The sequence below is a fragment of the Gambusia affinis genome, linkage group LG09, assembly GCF_019740435.1.
Source record: "Gambusia affinis linkage group LG09, SWU_Gaff_1.0, whole genome shotgun sequence".
In the NCBI taxonomy this organism is placed as follows: domain Eukaryota; kingdom Metazoa; phylum Chordata; class Actinopteri; order Cyprinodontiformes; family Poeciliidae; genus Gambusia; species Gambusia affinis.
The window spans coordinates 19141529-19165580 of record NC_057876.1 but is presented as its reverse complement, the minus strand read 5'-3'; the positions used below and the strand labels follow the sequence as shown (position 1 = coordinate 19165580).

Genomic DNA, 24052 nt, shown 5'->3' with positions numbered 1-24052 from the left:
TTTTATTAACAATGAAAAAAGTAAGTTGGTACCACTGTCACCTTGCAGCAAGAAGGGCCTTGCTGGGTCTTTCTGTATTGACTTTGCATGTTCTCCTCTTACATGAGTGGGTTCTGTCTGAGTAATGTGTTTCCTCCAATAGTGCAGTCAAAACGTAATCTTTAGATTAATAGGTCTCTCTAAACTGCCCTAAAGACTAAATCTGTGTGCATGGTTGTTTACCATTTGTGTTTCAGTGGGTGTATTTCCTCTTACCCAATGATTGGAGACAGACACCTCAACTTAGCCCCACAACTGTGCAAGGAGAAGCAGAGGAGATGAAGAGGTCAATACCATCAGCCAGATATATGTAGTTTAACAGAAACTTGACATTGCAATATAAAACCTTAAAATTGTGCCTTTGCCTCTTTAAGGATCTCTAGTATGCATTTACAACCGTTCTTAGGAGCTATGAACTGAAAAGTAGTTTGTATAAGTAGTTGGTACAACTAGTCTGAAGAAACTGAGCTGGGGAGGCATTGGGGAAGCTGCTCTGAGAGGCAAAGCTTGGCTGGAAATTGCAGCTCCAAGGAGAAGCTTTGTTAAATTAGGCCTTGCTTGGTGACAGCAAGCGTTTAGGCACCCCTGAGTGGTTGCCACGGAGGATTCCAGTATTACTGAACATGAGTGAAGGTAGAGTAGTTCAACACTTCCGAGGTGTTCAGCTTTAGTCCTCAAGAGCTACCATCCTGGATTTTTTTTACATGCGTCTCTTCTCCAAGTGACCTCAATCAAATGAATTACCAGGCCTCTGTAGAGCTTCATATATACTGGTGAAGGAATTCAGTTCACTTTTCTATGATCGTAAGGAAAGTGTACACATTTGTTTCAAGTGTTAAGGTTGGAAAAAAGGTTTACATTATTTCCACTGTGGTTGTAGTACAGTGAAACCTCATGATTAAAAAGGCCAATCAGATTGTTGTGAAGTTGTTCACTCCCACTATGCAACATTATATTAGGAGGGTCCATCTTATGATCGCCTCTTAGTTGTATGTCGCCGCTACAGTGGATTAATACAAAAATGATTTTCCTATTCTATGCAGTGCTCACGTTCAATTTTGCATGTAAGTATGTTCACAAATAGAAAATATACAATAATAACTGCATTTCTCTTTTTCATATTTGTCTGTGTTTTACATTGAGTTTGTTTTTAAGTAATAAACTGAATTGTGGGTTTTATTTTCAGTTTGCACAGAAAATAATTTTGAAGTAAAAACTGTGACTGCTGGACAAAAAGTGAACCTAAGCTGTCCTCTCCCGACCTCTACTCTTTACCAAGAAACTCTGTATTGGATCCGACTGGTTTCTGGAAACTGGCCAGAATTTCTTGGAGCAACATTTAACTTTGAGTATGATGAAGAGTCAAAGATTCCTCAAATTCAGACCAAACAAGAGGACGGAGAATTTCTTCTTCATATTAATGACGCTAAGCGAAGCGACACTGGACTTTACTACTGTGTTAAAGTCAGACAACTTGACTTCATATTTATGAATGGAACATTTCTACAAATTAGAGGTAAATGCAATAATGCATTAAGAAAATTATACTTTTACTTGTGAGTAAAAGTCATCTGGTTGTGAGAGTAAAACCTTTTTGTTTTTTTTCCAGGAAACGAATCAGATGTAACTGTTTTTCTGGAGGATTCTCCATCTTTTGCCATTCAGTCAGAGACCCAAGAAACTCTGCAGTGTTCAGTTCTCTCTTACTCTGAGAGGAAAACATGTCCAGCAGATAACAGAGTGTACTGGTTCAAAGCTGGATCAGATAATTCTCATCCCAACTTACTTTATTTACAAGAAAACAGTGGAGATGAGTGTGAAAGCAGTCCTGAAACTCCTTCTGTACAAAAATGTTTTTACAACTTTTCGGAGACCTCTGATGCTGGGATTTATAGCTGCGCTGTGGCTGCATGTGGACAGATATTATTTGGAAATGGAGCAAAACGTTTTGGTATCTAGGGAACTTTTCTAAATCACAATTATGATGGAAATATTACTGGAATATAATTTTCACAATGCATTTTTTCTTCTTTCAATTTTTCCTTCTCAGGTGCCAACTCTATGGATTTTTCCAAAATATTTCTTCCTTTATTGTGCTCGGCTTTGATTATAAGTCTTGTTGTAATATCTTGGCTCACTTATAAAATCAAGAAGAAAAAGTGTGGCTGTTGCAATGGTAATGTACGCTTCATTTATCCATTTATCTATACTATTTTCAATAGGTTTGACATTTTTGTTACTACTTTTCTTCACTGTACAAACAGGTACGGCAACAAGTTCTGGTGATCAGCAAAGTCAACAGGTAAGGCAGAAAAAAAATAATTTAATTTCCCATTTTTACTTAAGGTTTGGAATATTATTTAAATTTTTTTATTGTCTTCCCAGAGAGAAGAGAATTTGGTTTATTCTGCGCCAACATTTAACAAGAACAAAGCTAAAAAAGGAGAAAGAAGGAACGTAAAATCGGGTCAAGAGGAGACGGTCTACACTGATGTTAAAACATGTCGATAGATTTACTTTGCTCTAAAGTGATGAATTAATGTTTTCTTCTCATTCTTAAGACGAGTAATACAGATATTACTTATGTGTAATTCTTACACTAAGTTTTAAGCAAGTGTGTTTCATTTTTATATTTTAAAATTTATATTCATTGCAACAGAAGTTGAAGAAAAAGCAGATTAAGGTAAAAACTATCTAATTGTGTTGCTGCCTTCAGAAGGAAAAGTGTTTTTTGTTGTTTTGTCTTATTCTGTTTCTTTTATTTTTTGTTTCACAATGTGTAGTTTTCAGGGAATGTCCCTTATTGGATGTAATTGATTTTGTTTACTGTGACAGACTGGCGACCTGTCCAGGGTGAACCCCGCCTCTCGCTCGGAACGCAGCTGGAGATAGACACCAGCATTCCTGCCGACCCCATTAGGGACGAAGGGTGTATAGAAAATGGATGGGTGGATGGATAATTTTGTTTATTTTATAACAACAGAATTTGTTTTAAAGTGTGCCATAACTTTTGGGATATATATATTTAAAAAATATAATAAAAGTACAGGTTGGATGAAGATTTACTACTTAATCATCTTGCTGAAACATGTAATGCATTTGCTGGGTTAAGATTTTCAATTAATGTTTTTTATAGTTTTATTAGACCCAGTGTAGCATAGACATGCAACATATGAAGTTAATAGTTAAACTACTTGTTGTTAAATGTAACCTTTATTTGTGGCAATTTATTCAATTTAACTTTCTTTTAGTTCACAGAGGCAAAGAGTGAAAAAATTGAGGTGATGTCTTAACAAAAAGATCTGTTTATATCAATAACAACATGACTTTGAAACATATATTAAGAGCTGCTAGATGCTTTATGTTGATGACACATAGAAACATAACAATATTGTAATTAAACATAAATAATATGCTGAAATAAATCAAGCACAAATCTTCTGTGCCATGTTTTTTGCTTTGACTGCTTACAAATATCTTAACCTGTCGTGTTCTGTGTTTTTCTGTATGTTTATTTCTAGTTTCCTGTGTTTATTTTGAAGTTTCCTGTGTGTCTGAGTCTCCGTGTTGTCCTGTCTTCCCTTGATTAGTTCCCAGGTGTGTCTCGTTCCCTGATTACCCTCTTGTGTATTTAGTGTCACCTGTGTGTGTCTGTCTTGTCGGGTCCTACGTCAGTGTCAGTCTGTGTACGTCTAGTTTACGCCTGATGTCACTACCGTCCCTGTCCATTCTTATCACTTGTGCTACCTGTGTCGAGCCCTGGATTCAGCTCAGCAGTGCTGCCTTGTTGTTGGACGATTGTGAATAATTTCTTTATTAAATACTATTATTCCTCAAATCCTGGTTCTCTCAAGCGTCTGCCTCACCACCTCACAACTAACTCCTGACAGAAGGACCCGACCACACCGAGGTGAGGTACGCAACCATCATGGACCCAGAAGTATTGTGGGATACGGTTGAGGACTATGTGGCAGTTGTGGCTAGCCCATACTCTGCCCGTAAACGCTTAAATATAGCCACGCGCATGGTCCTCATGCTGGACCACTGGATCCCTAGACTTCCGCATCTGGGGCTGGTGGAGTTGCAACAGGAGGCAGAGTGGCAACGCCTGACAGCCATAGCCGTTCTGAATGGTAACCCTCTGCCTCCCAAGCCGGACTATCTCTCCGTCAGCCCAGCCCCAGCATCTCCGGAGCCGCCAGCAACCCTTCCGCGGCCGGAGCCGTCAGCAGCGCTTCCGCGGCCGGAGCCGTCAGCAGCGCTTCCGCGGCCGGAGCCGTCAGCAGCGCTTCCGCGGCCGGAGCCGTCAGCAGCGCTTCCGCGGCCGGAGCCGTCAGCAGCGCTTCCGCGGCCGGAGCCGTCAGCAGCGCTTCGCGGCGGAGCCGCCAGCAGCGCCTCCGCAGCCGGCCGCCAGCAACACTTCCGCCACCGAGCCCGTTCCTGCCGCCCGCTCCAGCAGCGCACCCAGGCTCCCGTTCCTGCCGCCCGCTCCAGCGGGCGCACGAGCCCGTTCCTGCCGCCCGCTCCAGCCGGGCGCACCAGCTCCCGTTCCTGCCGCCCGCTCCAGCAGCGCCACCAGCCCGTTCCTGCCGCGCCGCTCCAGCCAGCGCACCCAGCTCCCGTTCCTGCCGCCCGCTCCAGCAGCGCCACAGCTCCGTTCCTGCCGCCCGCTCCAGCAGCGCTCACCAGCTCCCGTTCCTGCCGCCCGCTCCAGCGGCGCCGGCTCCCGTTCCTGCCGCCCGCTCCAGCAGCGCACCCAGGCTCCCGTTCCCGCCCGCTCCAGCGTGCTCCCCGAGACTCCTTGTGCTCCCCCCGAGACTCCTTGTGCTCCCCCCGAGACTCCTTGTGCTCCCCCCGAGACTCCTTGTGCTCCCCCCGAGACTCCTTGTGCTCCCCCCGAGACTCCTTGTGCTCCCCAGACTCCTTGTGCTCCCCGAGACTCCTTGTGCTCCCCAGGCTCCTTCCCTGTGCCAGTCCCGAGCTCCTTCCCTGTGCCAGTCCCGAGCTCCTTCCCTGTGCCAGTCCCGAGCTCCTTCCCTGTGCCAGTCCCGAGCTCCTTCCCTGTGCCAGTCCCGAGCTCCTTCCCTGTGCCAGTCCCGAGCTCCTTCCCTGTGCGGCCCCTGAGACTCCTTGTGCTCCTCGTCGCCGCCCCCGTGCGGCCCCAGAGACTCCTTGTGCTCCTCGTCGCCGCCCCCGTGCGGCCCCAGAGACTCCTTGTGCTCCTCGTCGCCGCGGACGGCCGCCGGACCTCCTCCGTGGCTCGCGCCTCCTGCGCCGGGGTCGGCCCCCGGACCTCCTCCTTGGCTCCCGCCTCCGGCGCCGCGGACGGCCCCCTGACCTCCTCCGTGGTTCCCGCCTCCGGCGCCGCGGACGGCCGCCGGATCGCCTCCGTGGCTCCCGCCTCCTGCGCCGCGGACGGCCGCCGGACCGCCTACGTGGTTCCCGCCTTCCGGTGCTTCCGCCTACCCAGTTGGGTTTGTTTTGTTTGTTTTGGACTCTGGACCCTTGTGTTTTTCCGCCCAATTATGTTGGGTAGTTTTTTGTTGTTTATGGACTCTGGACCCCCCATCCAGCTCCCCTCCGCCCACCCTCGTTGGCTTTGGGCGTCTGGGAGCCGCCCGTTAAGGGGGGGGTACTGTCGTGTTCTGTGTTTTTCTGTATGTTTATTTCTAGTTTCCTGTGTTTATTTTGAAGTTTCCTGTGTGTCTGAGTCTCCGTGTTGTCCTGTCTTCCCTTGATTAGTTCCCAGGTGTGTCTCGTTCCCTGATTACCCTCTTGTGTATTTAGTGTCACCTGTGTGTGTCTGTCTTGTCGGGTCCTACGTCAGTGTCAGTCTGTGTACGTCTAGTTTACGCCTGATGTCACTACCGTCCCTGTCCATTCTTATCACTTGTGCTACCTGTGTCGAGCCCTGGATTCAGCTCAGCAGTGCTGCCTTGTTGTTGGACAATTGTGGATGATTTCTTTATTAAATAATATTATTCCTCAAATCCTGGTTCTCTCAAGCGTCTGCCTCACCACCTCACAACTAATTTATGACATAACCTGACTTTGATTTGTTTCTTTTGCCCTGATTTATTTTAAAACAAATAATGTGTTATTAAATAAAGTAAAATAAAGATTGTACTAATATTTATGACGTTTATCACAATCAGGAATAGCTTGTGTTTTCTAAACTGACCAAAATCTTAGGGTACTAAACTCAGATAAATAACAAAAATAAACTTCTTACAAGATTAAAATCAACTTTAAAAAGTCTTATTTAGACTTTCTGAACTCAGAAATTCATGTGACATACCAGATAACACACTTTGATTATGAAAACCTTTCATAATCAAAGAAAGATTCTTGCAGACATCTACAATCATAAACATAAACATCATAAAGAACAGCATTGAATTTATATCAAATAAATTAAATTCAGTATAAAGGATAATTTTGCTAGAAAATTATCTGCATAAATATTGCACATAGTTCTCACAACTTCTCATCTCACAAAATGACAAACTGATCCAGATTATGGTTCTATTATCCCAAGTCAGTAAAACACTGGAATAGTGACAACTATATAAAGCATCAAACGATAAGATATTGCCATTATATATTTGTATGTTTTCAATCTATTCTGGGATTTCACCAATTTACTTATTAAGTTTTAATTCTTCAATATTGTCATACTGCCTAAGAAGATAGTTGACCTGAGTCTAATTGTATCTGAGAGTAATGAGACATTCTTATGACTGCTAGGATGCACGTCACTTTATTGCAAAGACTTGTTAACCCAAGTTCACTAATGACAGCTAAATGTAGAAAATGTATTAGCTGTCTAAATCAGGACTTGAAACTTGAAACTTTTGGACTGTTTTACTCTAGATATCCATGCATGTTATATGCTAGATATATACATGTCTATTAAACCTAATCATACTCATAGGATGCAAGATATCAACACTCACCAATAACCGGCATGCTTTCTATAGGACAAAGATGCTTCTAACTCTACCGCATATGCTGATGTTCAGGAGGATTTTCTTCTACCTGCAACATATGCCATATTGTGAAAAATACTCTGTTGTCCCTCCAAATCATTGATTCATCTATCTGGATCACTCAAATCCTCTCATCCCGGACACTCATTGTTTGAGCTTCCTCCACATGGCAGAGGCTACAGGCTACTGAAAACCCAGACAAAAGACTGATCTGCAGTTTTCATGCTAGAGCCATACAGTAGCTGTACTTAACACAACCATCTTGTGACATACTGAACATGCTGTACCTACTGAATGTGCTTTAATTATTTGTTTATTGTACTTTAACCAGGACCTTGAGCACTCCATCCAACTTCATTTTACCTATACAATGAAAATAAACACATTCATTCATTCATTCCATGGAAAAAGGTGTATAAAATCATGTATTTTTTTTTTTCTTTTGAAAATTTTTATTGTTACTTAGAACATTTTAAAAACATGGCATTTTACAGTTATACAGAAATTCTCTTTTCATTAAAGAAAAATACAATTCTCCAATTTAAACTAAAAGAAGTTAAGAACAAAGGTATAAAAAGCACAAAATCTCCGGGTTTTAAAAGTAGGACAGGACCGGGGTGACTCCTTACAAAGTCTGGAGCCGTCCAGTTCTTCCAAACAGCTCTGGGGCTCAGAGGGGAAGCCTGCCCTGATGCTCCTTCCCTCCTGCCTCACCCGGAGAGCCAGGCCGCCGCTGCTTGGACCTCTGTTCGTGGTGCGCCGACTCCTTCATCCACGGAGGCGCAGGCGATTCTTCTTGGTGGCTGTGTCCTTGGCGTGCCACCTGCAGCCCTCGATGTTTCCCTCCTTGCTGCTGCCATCCGGATCACAGCCACACGGGGCATCTGCCTGCGCCTGCTCACCAGCAAGTTTCTGGAGGTCCAGATGGCGTCTTTCATGGTGGCTAGGGTGAGCCACATCTCCTCAAAGTCTTTTTTAGGCCTTTTCTGGTGGCTCACCCCATACAGCACTAGCTGGAGGACCTCCCTTGCTGGCAAGTGTGGGAATTTCAAGGAGTCGGCCTTCGCCCACAGGTCCACAGCAGCGCTGCACTCCCACAGCAGGTGCCTCACCGACTCCGGCGCGCCACAACCGGGTCGGGGGCAGATGGACGTCGGAGACATGCCGCGGGAGTGCATAACGGCTCTGGCCGGCAGGATCCCATGAGCCACCATCCATGACAGGTCCTGGAGTCTGTTTGGAAGGACGGGATGGCTCACGTTGCGCCAAACAGTGGTGGCGTCTCCATACAGGAGGCCGCGCACTGGAGTCACTGGTTCCCGGTCCCGAACAACAGAAATAATAAACGATGGTTAGTTAAAATCTTGCTCTCTTCCTCTTCCAGTTTAAAATGTCTTAAAAATTTCTGTATAAAATCATGTATGTACCATGCAGACTAGTTCTACAAACAATGGTGAAATAACAGGTTACTCCCAGAAGCTTAGAACTTTCTAGTGAAGCAACGTTATAAGTTTCCACTGGTACAAAAAGTTGTCAAAAGATTCCTTAGCAGTGACATTTTTAACTGTTAACTGTCAGTGGTCTAACAAAGTGAAAGTAATAACAAGTCAGACACAAAGTGGTAAGCCACATAAAATCACTCACCACTGGAATCTATGCAACAGAGAAATGAAAATGAAAATAGAAAAATCAAGAGGCAAGCAAATAGTATTTTTTTTATTACAGCAGCAAAATGCTAACAATTTACAATAGAAAAAAAACATACACACTGACAACACATAAGTGAAACATATAGGGATAACAAAATTCAAGCAGATCACAGTTAGTATTGATACTAACTATCTTTCTTGCCACCTCCATGCTGGAGAAATGCCACTACTTACAGAATGTCTTCCTTTGTTCAAAGTGAACTTACATCCCTGGGATGAGTAACATAATAGCCAGCAATGACGTGGGTAAGAGTCATTATCCCTCAAGTTCTTTGCTGATTGTTGTTGCCCATTTGGTTGAATAATTTCCAATTATTTGGTTCAAAATACTATTAGAGTTGTGGTCCTTGACGGTCCAGTAAATGCTTTTCAGCTTTTCGAACTTCGCACAATATTACTATGCACTTGTACCTGTGAGCAGTCATCAGACCAGGAATATCTTTGAATATCTTTTGTTGTTTCCAGTCACTGCGTCTAAATTCCTATTTTACTCTCTTATCACCAACTTAGCTTTAAAATGTCTGAAAGTCATCATTGTTCATTTTGATGTACATATTATTTTAGATACTAAGGAAATGGCTGGTACCAAAAACAAGTACCTAATGGAAAACCCTTATAACTGAGAAGATGAAAAGGAAACAGCTTTAATCAGGAAGCATGTGATCAATGACAGATGAAGGCTGGAACTGGATAGTAGAAATGATGCAGGATGAAGTTTGGTCCCATTTTAATTGCATCACATGCTGACCTGTTTGCCTGATCCAGTAAGCAACCTGACATCTGATTGGCTGCTTCAACCAGTAGGAACACATGTTTGCTGTGACTCTGAGGTCAATATTTTTGGTGAAAGTTTGGTCAAAAAATCTCTAAGTTCAGGAGCCAGTGGGCGGGGCTAACATTGATTCTGTCTGAAGTCTATGACAGCTTCCTCCATGCAGAACCTCAGTGACATTATGTCATTTATTTGGAGTTTAAAAAAATGAGAATTAATTAAAGTTTTTTAGTTATTGTAATTTGTCACTCTTCATTCTCTATAGGCTGTGAATGAGATGTAAACACAGACTGAAATAAATTACAAGAGCTCCCTCTGTCAATTTCTTTTTCACATTTAAAACAAATGGACGCTAGGTTAGTGCTACACTGCTAGAACACTGTAACACTGTAACGCTGCTGTATCACATCAACCTTTGATTTTATGAATGCAGATTCCACTACCTTTGTTTTTTACTCAGACATTCCTCTCTTTATTTCAAATTTGCATCTTCATTTCCATTAAAAGATTATTTGGAAACTTGACCAAATGTTGTTCATAGATATTAGAACCATATCTTATATTACAACAAGGAGCAAACATCCTTTTTTTGTGTCACAAGAAACCTGCTTTTTAGATTAACACATTGGGCAAAATGGAATGTAGACGTTTTGTTTATCAAACATGAACAACGTTTTTATTGGTAGAAAAGTGTGCACACTTTCTTTCTTGTGTTAAGGGTGAAAAAAAGGGGTTTTATAGATTTCCGTTGTGGTTGTTGTAAAGTGACACCTCACAATATAAAAGACCAATCAAACTGTTCAGAAATTGTCCACTCCCACTCTGCAGCATTATATTAGGAGGGTCCATCCTCCTATGATCGTCTCTTAGTTGGATGTAGCCGCTAATGTGGGTTAATATGAAAATGCAATTCTTGTTTTATGCATTACTCACTCTCAGATTTGGATGTAAGTATATATGCAGATGTGAAATATATATTATTTTTATAGTTTTACATATAACTATATTATTATTTTTAATTGCACTAAATTTTGTTTTTATTGTAGCCTATTAAAGTGAGATTTGTTTGATGGATTTATTTCCAGTTTGCAGTGACAAATTGAAGATTGAGGTAAAGACCATGACTGCTGGACAAAATGTGACCCTAAGATGTCCTCGCCAGATCTCCGCTCTCTACCAAGAAACTTTTTACTGGATCCGACTTGTTTCTGGAAACTGGCCTGAATGTCTTGGAGCAGCAGTTAATTTCAAGAATAACGATGTTTCCAAGATTCCTCATATTCGGACCATCCAAGAGGAAAGAGAATTTAATCTTCATATTAATGAAGCTCAGCGAAACGACACTGGACTTTACTATTGTATTAAAGTTAGACAACTTGACTTCATATTTATGAAAGGAACACTTTTGAAAATTAAAGGTAAAAAAATCTAATAATGACATGTAACTGCATATTTGAACTTATTCCTTTTTCTACCTGTGAAAGTAAACCATATCTTTCTTTTCTCCAGGTCAGGAGTCAGATATCACTGATATCATTCAGAACCCTCCATCTGGCTCATTTAATGCAGAAAACTCAAACACTCTGCAGTGTTCAGTTCTCTCAGACTCTGAGAAGAAATCATGTCCAGCAGATAACAGGGTGTACTGGTTCAAAGCTGGATCGGATCATTCTCATCCCAGTTTTCTTTATTCACAAGGAATCAGTGGAGATGAGTGTGAAAGCATTCCTAAAGCTCCCTCAGCACGGAAATGTTTCTACAATTTTTCAGAGAACTCTGACAGTGGGATTTATCACTGCGCTGTGGCTGCATGTGGACAGATATTACTTGGAAACGGAGCAAAACTTGGGGGTACAGAACTTTTCTAAATAATGATGATGGACAAACTACTGGAATCTAATTTTCAAAATGCATTTTTTCTTCTTTCATTTATTCCTTCCTAGGTGCAAACTCTATGGATTTTTCCAAAATATTTCTTCCTTTATTGTGCTCGGCTTTGATTATAAGTCTTCTTGTAATAGCTTTGCTCATTTATAAAATCAAGAAGAAAAAGTGTGGCTGTTGCAATGGTAATGCACATTACATTCATCAGTTCATCAAAAGAGTTTTCAATAGGTTCGAGATTCATATATTTTTCTCTTTTTGCAAACAGGTCCGGCAAGAAATGGTGGTAATAACCAAAGTCAGGTAAAGTGCAAAATATTCTTGTAAGTTTGCAGTTTTTATGAAGTTGTAGAATATTCTTTAACCTTTTTATTGTTTTACCAGAGTGAAGAAAACCATTTGGTTTATTCTGCACCAACATTCAATAAGAACAAAGCTAAAAAAGGAGAAAGAAGGAATTTAAGAACAGCGCAAGAGGAGACGGTCTACACTGATGTTAAAACATTTCGATAGATTTAATTTACTCTAAAGTGATGCATAATTTGTTGCTTTTCATTCTCAAAACCCACTGTACAAATATTCATGAATAAATCTGTATTTTGTTTAATTCATGTACTAAGTTTCATGCAAGCTGATGTAAGTTGATTGTTTATTTTTAATCTAGGATTTTTAAAATTAAGTCCTAAATCGGATTTTCTTTTGTAAAGATCAAAATTTATAGAAAAAACAGTTTCATATATATATATATATATATATATATATATATATATATATATATATATATGTATATATATATATATATATATATATATATATATATATATATATATATAAAATCTAATTTTGCAGCTGCCTTTAGGAGTAATTTTTTTGTCTTGTATGTTTTCCCTTCTGTTTTTCACTAAACGTCTAAATTAATTGAAAACTGACTTGGCCCCATCTCCAAATTCCTCTCAAATAAATCTGGTGTTTCAGTGCTCATAATTTGTTTTGAACTGTGACATCATTATGTCATTTTATTTACTCTATTGTTGTCGTGCATTTTTTCTTTTACCTTACTTTCAGTAGTTCATTCGTTTTCATTATTATTTCATCCTTCCATATATAGTTAGATGAGTGTTACTAGTGTGTTTGTTAATTGAAGTATTAAACCATACAGCTGAATTCTTTTTGTTAATAAACTCTTGTATTTTGGAGAGTTGTTTGTGTTTATTCCATGCTTGCATAGTGTCTTTGTGTTCAGAAAACACTAATGCTGGAACTTATGCCTCTATCTATTATTTTAATCCCTAAACTTGATCAGGTAGGGATTAATACACAATAACTGAGACCGAACTATTTGTCTATTATTTTCATGATGATCAGGTGGTATGCTGACTTGGTAAATATTAACTAAATTACTATTTTTGATAATAGTTTACCTAAGCAATTATTTATAATTATTCAATCCAAAACCAGACCTATTGTTGCCAGACACCCTTAAACAATTAACAAGCGGGCGTGCTGTGGTGGCGTAGGGGATAGCGCAACCCACATTAGGAGGCCTTGAGTCCTCGACGCGGCCGTCGCGGGTTAGATTCTCGGACCCGGCCAATATTTGCCGCATGTCTTTCCCTTTTCCTGTCAGCCTACTGTGATACAAGGGACACTAGAACCCACAAAAAGACCCCTGGTGGGGGAAAAATAACAAAAAAACAATTAATAAGCTAGAGTGGAGATGTGAGTGCTGCTTAACATTTGAAAATAACATAACTTGATTTCTCTGCATTCTAAACCAGTTTAAGCTGAGTCAGGCTGGGGTGAACAGTGTCGAATGCAGATTACAGAAGTTTAAATGATTTAGAAACTTGAGGAGAGTTGTTTGTGTTTATTCTATATATGGAACCATGTCTCAAACTGTAGAGGTTTGAGAAGAAGATTGACTCCTTTTTCAAGATAAAGCCTGTAAGTGAAACTGAAAGCAGTCAGGAAAAAAATATGACAGTTATAGCCTATTTTTTTAGATATTGTACCTATTTGTTGCGAAATGCCTTTTCCCATTCTCTTGCTTGTTTTGGCAAGACTTTTGCTGGAGACATCAGTTTTAGAGAGGCCATGTCACAGTTCAGAGGATAGAAGTGAAATGAATATGTTTTGATATAAAGTTTGTTTATTAGATTTAGATGAAGTGCGTGTGTGAATGTGTGTCTGCATTTATGGAGGGGAAGGAGGAAGGGTGCTTGTGGGATTGCGTGGACTTCTTCAGCTGAAAGTTTTATGCTCTATACCAGGGGTCTCAAACTCCAGGCCTTGAGGGCCACAGTCCTGCAACTTTTAGTTGTGCCTCTGCTGCACCACACCTGAATAGAATAATTAAGGCTCTGGAGAACTGATCTACACAAGGTGGAGGTAATTAAGCCATTTCATTCCAGCGTTTTTTGTACCTGTGGCACATCCAAAAACTGCAGGACTGCGGCCCTCGAGGACTGGAGTTTGAGACCCCTGCTCTATACAGTCCATGAGGACACCAAAGTGCTCAAAGAATCATTGCCTGAATCACTAAACAAACAGGACCAACTTCCTTTCCATGCTAGCCAAGTAAACATTCAGTGCAGATAAGCACAGTGAATAAAGTAATGTTATTATCAGGTCATCGCATTGTGGTCATTGTGAAATATGGGCAGAATATTAATTCAAACGAATGTAAATAAAATACTACTATGCATATTTGCTGTAAATTGGGAAAATCTGACTTACAATGACACACAATGTTTCAACATCTCCAAAAACATCTTTGGCAGGTTGGTTTATGAAGTTAGCTCACATGACATTTACTAGTAAACCGGCAGCAATAAGAACAGTCAACTTTAAACAAAGAGACAGTTCTTCAGTTTATTCTTGAATGCGATGAGAGAATCAGATCAGCATAATAACCTTCTGGTCTGTGTCCAACACAATCAGACTTACAACCAAGTTTATATTCAGATAAGTTTCACCCACATACCACAGTAGCTATAGTGACGAGTAAACCAGGTCCCTGATGATTTTATCGTACTTCTGTGCTCAAAGCAGCAAACTTATCTGACCTACTACCCTCTTAAGATATCACTTCGTCTTCAACATTCTTCTCAGTAGAATCTACAACGTTGTTTTCTTCTCTTTACTTGCACAACCCAACGGTTCCCACACAGATAAATATAGTTAAACATACCTATCAGCATACATATTTTCATCAGCACTACAATATCAGATTTGCAGAAAATGTTGTTGGAGTGTTATTTACACAAGGCCAATTGTTTTCATATGGCACAAAATCACAGCCCAGATATTCAACAGTATAGCAGATGTTTAGAGAACATATAAACATATTTCCTCTTAAAGGTTCCTTCAGCTCTGCTGCAATAAATACCTTTGAAGTTCAAAACAGCCATATAGTATTTTTAAAGTTATAACAACTTGCTTTGTTAAAATCGATAGACAATCAATAGACAACAACAAACAGATGAGCCCTTTCAGGAGGTATTAATGCTACAATTATAATTTTTTCAGTAAACTATACAGTATCTATTATAAAGCTCACACTTTGTACCGCAAAATCATCATATTTGCAAATAACATTTCAGTCAGACAATGCAGGTCAATAAAGCATCCAAATAATTATTTTTAAAAAAATGAAATATGCATCTTAAAAACAGCAGAAACCAGCTGGAGGTAGTGAGGAGTTTTCTGTAGACAGAAATTCAAATAAGTTGTTCTAATTGTTCATTCATGTCCTACTTATTCATTAAGTCATGGCCGTATCTATAGGCTTTCTTTAAGTTTAATCAGGGGGAAGACACTGTGCTACAAAAAGACAGGAAATGGCCTTGGACTGTGAACTTTTATGTAGCCAATCAAATGCTTTCAAAGCTCTGGATCGTCACACCTCCTACTGACAGTAATAAAAAGAGTAGCTTCAGTGTGGACATTGTGTAAAGATGACTGTTCTGGTTTACACTGCTTCTCCTTCATCAAAGGTGTAAGTTAAATGTACAAGACTTGATATAATCATTTATAATGCAGTTGGGTCAGGTCATGTTAATATACTTTGTCTTTTTTTTTTAAATTGTGGGAATTTTTGAAACATTGATTTAAATATTAACAGTTTAAACTTTTCATATAATGCGGATGCATTGATTCCAGTGACCATAGTTCAGCTTGGAGTCATTAAATGAAAAGATTTTCAGGTCAAAATCTAACAAAAAGAGCCCATTTGAAAACAGTACAGTTAGAATTATTGTATTGACCATCAGCATGACAGTTGAATAATTATTATAAAACTATGAGATGCTGTAAAAAATGATTAATTAATTGTTATTATTAGACTATAATGAAGAGAAAGACTTCTGCTGCAGGATATGGCCTTAGATTGTGCATTTTGAAATAACCAATCAGATGGTCTTGTAACCACTCCTCCTTCTGTCACTGGAATAAAACCTCGTGATTCAGTGAAAACAGCTTAAAGATGAAACTGTTATGGCTTGCACTGATCCTCCTGCACCAAGGATGTAAGTTAGATAACAAACAAAATCTCTGAGTGTTTGTGAGCATAAGAATTGAACCTATATATCCTGATAATTATTTTTTTTCTGCAGGTTGTGTCTTATTTGTTTGTTCATATAGCACATTAATACATGTTTTATTCCTCATATTGCAGATGCCTTGGTTCAAGTGACCAACGTTCAGCTTGGAGACACTGTAACCTTGAAATGCTCTTTTCCAGAAGAAAAGATGAGCAGCAGTAGTGAACTTCACTGGTACAAACAAAGTGCAGGAAATAAACTGGAATTAATTTTGAAGCTGATGGAAAATACCAAGCCTACTTATGGACCTGAATTTTTGGGCTCAAGACTGACAGCAACATATACAGAGAAAATTAGCAAACTGACGATTAGGAAGACGACTGAAGGAGACGAAGGCATGTATCACTGCGCTGTGATTGACTGGAACAAGAACATTTGGCAAGGGACCTATTTGCTAATACGAGGTATTTTAATTATTAAAATTACTTCAACAAGCTTAGAAATCCACTTTTATATACACACACGCACACACAAATATATATATATATATATATATATATATATATATATATATATATATATATATATATATATATATATATATATATATATATATATATAGAGTTCTTTCATTCTTGCATTGTTACGGATATTTATCAGCAATGTAAACACATTATGGGAGAAAATGTTTTCTATCAATATAAAGAAGTTCAAGTTAAATTAAGTCTATCATGTCCAGTGTGAGGTAATTCTGCCGTATTTACTTCAGTGAGAAAAATATACACCAAGGTTTTGAACACTAGACCCTTCTGCATTTTTTTCTCCTCTTAATCATTCAAAATTAATTTACACTGTCTAACAAAGAATTGTGTTATGCTTAGGAAACACTGTGGTGTCTTCAAATTACATAGTTGTTCAAACGCCAACAATATCACATCCAGTTCATCCAGGAGACCCAGTGACTCTTCAGTGCTCGGTCCTCTCTAGCTCTGACAACGAGAAATGCTCAGGAGATCTGAATTTGTTCTGGATAAGAGCCGGAAACAAATCTCTTCCAAACTTCATCTACACTGATGGAAACAGAGAAAACAAATGTGAAGAGAAACTGGACTCTCAGCAGAAATGTGTGTATAACTTCTCTAAGACAGTCAATGCCTCTGATGCAACTGTCTACTGTGCTGTGGCCACATGTGGAAAAATATATTTTGGAAATGGAACCAATATGGATATTAAAGGTAACCGGATAATTTTATTTCTTTATAACATTATGAGTTGAACCATTCAATGTAAAATATTACTTTCTTTTTTTTTTTTTTTAATAATCAGAACATTAAAAATATTTCCTTTTTACTAACTTGTAGTTCTTTTGATTTTTATTTTAATAATGTTTCAGAATCCAGCTTGTGGAACGCTAGAAAAGTCATTATTCTTCTCTCTGCTGCTCTGGCAATAAGTCTGGTTGTGATCGCTCTTCTTATTTACTTCAGTCTGAAAAATGAATGTATTCACTGTAAAGGTAAGAAAGCTATCTTAAAGCAGTTACTGTAGTTTACGTACTCAAAATAAATTGCTAAGTCAATATTAATTAACTTTTGTTTTATTTTGTATTCCAGCTGATTCAGAGTTACAGAAAAATATCAGCAGACAGGAAACTCAAGAGGTAAAAATCCCAAGACGGTTTTATTAGGTCAAATATTTGATAAGGTTTTAAAACTGAGTGAATTACACCATTCTTTGTTTTCTAAGAGATGCCAGGATGGATGGATTTACTCTGCAGCCATCTTTACTACAATAAACTCTGACTGGACAGGACTGAAGAAAGAAGCAGAGAAAGAGAGGATCTACGCCACTGTCAAAGCTTTTGGATTAAATTGAGGAAATTGTTTGCTTTAACCTTAAACTAAATAAAGGTATAAATAAAGATTTCTTTTTTGCATTGATTATAGATTACTTAAATCCATTTTGTTTTTCAACAATGTTTTTTTCTGTTGTATTCATTTTGCAATTTCTGGTCATCGATCCATTTTTTTACTCTTAAGTGTTTTTTGCTGTCTTACTAATAATTTTTGTGAAATTCTGGAAAAAATTCTTGATATGCATAATAAAGTAAAATTATGTGTGAAATTTCTTATTCTTTGTTGACTTACAAGCAAGTTTATGCCTCAATTAGGATTGGGTTTTATTTTACAGAATAAAATCATTTAAATTGCAAATGTGTGCTCTACTTTGTTTAAAACATAAAAATAAAGCTGTTTGCAAAAGGAAAATGATTTTATTTAACAGAATTCTGGACTGCTGTCCATCAAAATTACCAGTATTGTACTGTTTACTTTTAGAAAGTGAAAATAGATAATTGTTCTCCACAATGACCATGTAAAGGTGATCAACAGAATATGGGCCATTTGCAGCTACTACTCTCAAAGAAGACAAGAAATACATTTTTCCATTTTGATTTCACAGGTAGCTGACTCCAAATTAAATTTTTGTAACACATCAGGCAGCACTGAATATGTTGCCTCACAGTCAGTTCTACCACAAAACCCATAGTTTCACAAGTTCCTCTTGCATCATATGTCCCAACTGCAATTGAGTCATCTGTTCATGCTCAGATGACACCTTTAGGCCTTATCCACATTGCAATATTTTTTTTTCTTAAGCAAGCAGTCTTTTCATCCACACAGAAATTTTAAAACAGGTAAAAATGCTACTTTTAATTTCCCAGACCTTTATGTTTTGGTAAACGTGGAGCGTGTGACATACAGATGAAGCTTCCACACGTGGTTAGCGGTAAACACAACAAGAAAGCAAGAACGGCAAACAACAAAGTCGGAGTAAAGTTTTTTGTGGCCTTTAATGAGGTTCTGCAGCAGCTGAAGCACAACCATGAAAGTAAATCTGCCATTTTCATTTATATGACCTCTTTAGAGTTCATAAATCATAGGGCTGTTTCACAAAACCAGATCAGCAGATTAAGCCGGGCTTCTCTACATTTCCTAGTTGAATTTAGCCTTGACTTAGTTTCATAAAAGTAGAATTACAAGAGTTACCATGGCGATTGTACTGTTAGTCTGCTCCAGACTAACAGCCAGACTTAGTTAATCCTGGTGCCTTATCTGTTCAGTCAGCTGTCACACCAACCAGAAAACAATGTGTGTTGTCTTCTGATCCTTTTTTCTTTCTGTCTGTTTTTATTATCAGGCTGCATTAATTACAACTGATTCTGGTTGACATTTGAATATTATTATTTTAACATTTTAACATTATGATAGTTGCCTATTCTATTATCATCTTTATAATTGTCCATGTGGGTATTGTTACTGTTCAGTTGTGTTTCTGAAGAAGTCTGATGTTGTAGGTTTGAGAGAAATGCTTTCCCATGAGCATTACTGCAGTTGTCATGGGATTAGAGAAATGGGTGATAAAGAAGCAAAGGTGCTGTAATCAGTTCATGCCACATAGGCTGTAGCTTTACGTTTAATGGCAATAAAAGTTTGCAACTTAAAATAACTTTAGTTATGGGACATAAATAATAATTAAATAAATGCACAGTTTAAATCACACTGTTTGAAAGCATGAACAAATAAGTCAGTATCAAGTTACTTTTCCTATATTTTAATACTCTTATATAAAAGTGTTTACATAGTAAGTACCATCCATCTCTCATCCATCAGCATTGATAAAAATGTTAATAGAGAGTAAACCTACATGCAATCTTTGAAGAATAGGTTAAGCCAATAAAATAGGTAAAACTTCCTGTAGCTTTGGTTAGACCCCCTAGATTAAAATGCTGTTTTTTTCAAAAAGACCAACACTATGAAAAAAATACATGAAGTAAGTGTTATTTTGAAAGCTTCAGTTGTAAACATGGTTGATAATTTCCACTGTGGTTGCAGTGAGGGTTAAAAGGCCAATCAGACTGTTTCAGCACTCCCCCCTCCCACTTTTCAGTGTTATATTAGACTGAACCAGCCATGTTGTGTTCGTCTTTTTGCGCAGCTGTTCGATGATTAAAAAGAAAATGGTGGTCATATTTTATTTCCTACTCTTGCTCAGAGACAGACGTAAGTACAAAATGTGCAAATATCAAAACTGTAAGATTATTTTGAGTTTTAGTGATCTTATGTCAATAACATTTTTGGTTTTTTGTAGGTGTCGTAAATGGTTACAATTTGGAGACAAAAACTATTCAAGTTGGTGAAAATGTGACCCTGACATGTCCTCGCCTGCCAACCAATCAATCCCAAAATCTGTTTTGGGTCAAATTTTCTTCCGGAACCTGGCCTGAATATCTTGGACAAACAATAACTTTTGATTATGAAAGGGTTCTCCAAACTCGTCATTTTACATCAAAACAAGGAAAAGGAACATTTGTTCTGCATATAAAAGAAGCTCAGCAGAATGACACTGGGCTTTACTATTGCATCAGAGTTGAATCATTAAAGCTGATATTTGTGAATGGAACGCTTCTGAAGATTGAAGGTGCATAAAACAGCATTTCTCTATTTAAATATTAGAAGACAATTTTCTATTTGATAGTCATGTAAAATGTATTTATTTTATGCTTTTTCTGTATTTTCCAGGCCCAGAACAAGATCTCACTTCTGTAATTCAGGAGCCTCTACTTTACCCAGTCTTTCCAGGAGACCGGGTGACTCTAAGGTGTTCGGTTTTCTCTGACTGTGAGAGCAGAAAATGCCCAACTGATCACAAGGTGTACTGGTTCAAAACTGGACCAGATGAGTCTCATCACAGTTTAATTTACATTGATGGAAAAAGTGGAAATGAATGCCTGGATCCTCAAAAGTGTGTCTACAGTTTCTCCAAGAACGTTACAGCCGCTGATGCTGGGACTTACTACTGTGCTCTGGCCACGCAAGAAGAGTTATTATTTGGAAATGGAACATTTTTGGATGTTCAAGGTATGTAGAAAATGTTTCTAGGTTGGGGTGAATAAAAATAACTCAGTTAATAACAAGAATTGTACTTTTTTCTAGAACATTTCAGTTTTTGGAAGTCTAAAATACTTCTACTGTTGTGCGTGGCTGTTGGTGGATGTCTAGTTGTCATTATGTGCCTCACTTACACCTTGATGAAGAAAGATTCGCATTTTTGCAATGGTATGTTTCACACATCACTTTCAAGGTGGTCTGTAGAAGTAAATTACAGGTAGTACATATTTATGAGAAATTCTGTTGCATGTTTAACAGATGCCGTGACGGGATGTGCTACTCAGCAGAAAGAACAGGTAAAGGAGCAAAGACATAAACATTTGTTTAGTGCTTATATGTAAATTAACACACTTTACTGTGCTATTTTTTACTTTCTACAGAAAGATGCACACTGTTTGGTTTATTCTGCCCCAGTGTTCACCAAGACCAATGTTGGAAAAGCAGAAAGACGAAAAATAAAAGCAACACATGAGGAGACAACCTACACACACGTCAGAAATTTAGGGATTCAATAATGCCTCATTAAATTAGCCAAGAAATGCCAATCATTGTATTTGTGAATTTGTATATTGTATATATTTTCACAGTTTATTCATTGCGCATTATGTTTTTATGCAATGTTGACTATTCCAGTGGCTATTATGCTGTGGATTCTTTAATGTTAAATTTTAAAAGTAAAGATTAGATTACAAATTAGCAGCAAGCAGCATGCGCAAAAATCTGAACTTATTTTGCAGTCTGCAATAAATCTTCAAATGTATGTTTTAAATATATTTTATAGTTAAATATTTTGCTTTTTATGTTGTTTGCACTGATTTTTCTTCTGTCAATCTGGAGTTCTTAATCCGTAATTTTAAATACACTTATAAAAGATAGTCTACATATAATTCAGACTGAAATTTTGCCATTGTTGAATGGTTAAGATTTTGTGACCACTTTCAGTGACCCAAGAGACTGCAGTTATTTTTTAAAAGATCAACACATTGCTATTGATATTTTTGTTTGGTTTTGTAAAAAAGTCATGTATAGGTCATGATTTTTGTACACTGTCTTTATGGAAATGTGCATAAAATAAAACTTTTTGTCAAATCTTTGTTCTTTTAAAATTCTCATACAAAACATTGTTCAAATGATTACAAATCTGTTTTCATTGCTTATAGGCTAAATGATTAGCAGGGATTGATGATCACTTAAAGGGCGATGAATATAAAGAGTTTTCTCAAAAATGCTTAATTAGTGTCCATGGCTACTTTTTAATAAGTTGATTACAAACAATTTCTAAAAATATTTTAAAAATGAACTACTGTCTGCATTTCAAAGACAGTAATAAAGTGTAATTGTGTTCAAATTTTGGCTTTGAAGAAAGCAGAAAACACAGGACAGCACATAAAGCATACTGCATAAAGGTTCTACACTATATCTTTTGTCTAAATTTAAGCTTTAAATGTATATATATATATAAGACAATGACCATCAAGGGAAGTCAAAAGAATCATTTATAAGATATTTTGAATTGCTAATAACTTGTGGTAAAACTTTGAACGGGTTTTGTTGGTTAGACCTTATACACATCTGGTGAAATGAAACAAAAACATCAGAACTCTTGGTACTTTTCCATGAGTCATGTCATGTGCTAAATTTTTATTTTATGTTTTTATCCAATGAACCATTATGTAAAATAAATCTCTCAATGAAAAATATCAACTTAACTCTACCAGACGGATTTTAGTAGTAAACCAGATTGTATTGGGGTGCCCTACAGTGTCCATGACCTCCAAGATCATGCAAGTTTTTGTAAATTGTGAAAAACATGGAAAACCTCATTTCAAACTTGATGCCCCTGCACTTGTGCTCTAATAATAATAATAATAATAATAATAATAATAATAATAATAATAATAATAATAATAATAATAATAATAATAATAATAATAATAAAATTACTACTCTGCTGGACATCCTACAATACCTATACAGTTGATACACTACATAACTGTTTGTGACACACATATGTCTGGGGTGAAGACTCCAGCATCACTTGAAGTGCAAAGAAACAACTTCAATAGATCAACTCCTTATGAGTTGTGGCATTTACCAAGGTAACATTTGTGAAACAGCAAAAAAAAGTGGCAGTTTTGACACTAATAAGATAGGCATGGTAGTCGGCAGCACATTACACAAAGACAGGGTTTCCTTACCCTTTGGGAACCAAGAGCTACAACTCAATAGTCTTCTGAGAGCTATCATATTAAAAATGTAAAAATTAAAAATGAAACATTTTTGACATATGTTATATGCAAATATATCCCAGTTACAACATATATTTTAAAATGATAGAAAACCTAGTGTAGTTTTTGTTAGTGGGACTTCTTACACTGGGAGGAGGTAGTTTCTCATAATCTGAGCAGTAGTAGTTTGTTGCAAGCCTCAAGCAGCCCAGCAGGTGTCAATCAGTCATGCTAGATTTGTACTTTGATTTGATTATCTTCATGTGAGAAAATACAAATCCACAAATAAATGGATCCAAAGAGCAGTGTCAAAATGAAAACATATATTCTGAGGTTTGGATATTTTTCCTATAGCAGGTTCCAGAAGTTTCAGCTTATACCAGATACCCAATTTTATTTGTGTCACCTCATTTTCAACAGCTCAGCAATCCAGGTTGAAAGTGTTATTTTAGAGACAGTCTCATCCATATGGCAAACACAAATAGCTATCCTCACTTTAGTTCAGCAAAGTGCCTCAAACTTAAAGTACAATGGCCACAGTGAGCCACACCAAAGGGAAAATAATGCTGAACAACAAGTGAACAGCAACTCAATGCCATTTTTATTCTTCCTCTCTCTCTCTCTGTCTCACTCTCTCTCTCTGTCTCACTCTCTTGCTGTTGGCTCTACAAACATTTTGTCGTGGCAACTGACTGATAGACAACTCCACAAGCTGACAGAGCAGTATATATATATATATATATATATATATATATATATATATATATATATACTGCGACAGACTGCCAACCTGTCCAGGGTGACCCCGCCTCTCGCCCGGAACGTTAGCTGGGGATGGGCACCAGCAACCCTCCCGACCCCATTAGGGACAAAGGGTGTATAGAAAATGGATGGATATATATATATGCAGCAGAAATACAAATATCAAAGGAGTGTTTTTT

General features: G+C 38.0%; 2 protein-coding genes across 2 annotated transcripts; both read left to right on the top strand.

The window, feature by feature from the left end:
- Positions 1-662: 662 nt before the first annotated feature.
- Positions 663-17903, top strand: LOC122837460. The gene is made up of 16 exons (XM_044127815.1): positions 663-672; positions 1319-1555; positions 1649-1990; positions 2090-2215; positions 2304-2341; positions 2425-2532; positions 2601-2604; positions 3930-4172; positions 7690-8220; positions 11019-11157; positions 15861-15919; positions 16069-16398; positions 16816-17169; positions 17328-17450; positions 17548-17594; positions 17681-17903. The coding sequence occupies exons 1-16, from the start codon at positions 663-665 to the stop codon at positions 17807-17809; spliced, it is 2820 nt and encodes a 939-aa protein (XP_043983750.1). The 3' UTR covers positions 17810-17903.
- A 2019-nt stretch (positions 17904-19922) lies between these two features.
- Positions 19923-21972, top strand: LOC122836806. The gene is made up of 6 exons (XM_044126677.1): positions 19923-19995; positions 20084-20413; positions 20515-20853; positions 20929-21051; positions 21142-21179; positions 21264-21972. Exons 1-6 carry the CDS (start codon positions 19938-19940, stop codon positions 21396-21398), a joined length of 1023 nt encoding a protein of 340 aa, XP_043982612.1. The 5' UTR covers positions 19923-19937; the 3' UTR covers positions 21399-21972.
- The last annotated feature ends 2080 nt before the right edge of the window (positions 21973-24052 follow it).

Bases quoted from the DNA above. Each gene is read 5' to 3' on its own strand.
- LOC122837460 (XM_044127815.1), top strand. The intron at 1,556-1,648 runs GTAAATGCAATA...TTTTTTTTCCAG, and splicing joins AACATTTCTACAAATTAGAG to GAAACGAATCAGATGTAACT. The intron at 16,399-16,815 runs GTATTTTAATTA...TGTTATGCTTAG, and splicing joins GACCTATTTGCTAATACGAG to GAAACACTGTGGTGTCTTCA.
- LOC122836806 (XM_044126677.1), top strand. From the start codon at position 19,938: ATGATTAAAAAGAAAATGGTGGTCATATTTTATTTCCTACTCTTGCTC. The intron at 20,414-20,514 runs GTGCATAAAACA...TGTATTTTCCAG, and splicing joins AACGCTTCTGAAGATTGAAG to GCCCAGAACAAGATCTCACT. The intron at 21,180-21,263 runs GTAAAGGAGCAA...TACTTTCTACAG, and splicing joins CTACTCAGCAGAAAGAACAG to AAAGATGCACACTGTTTGGT.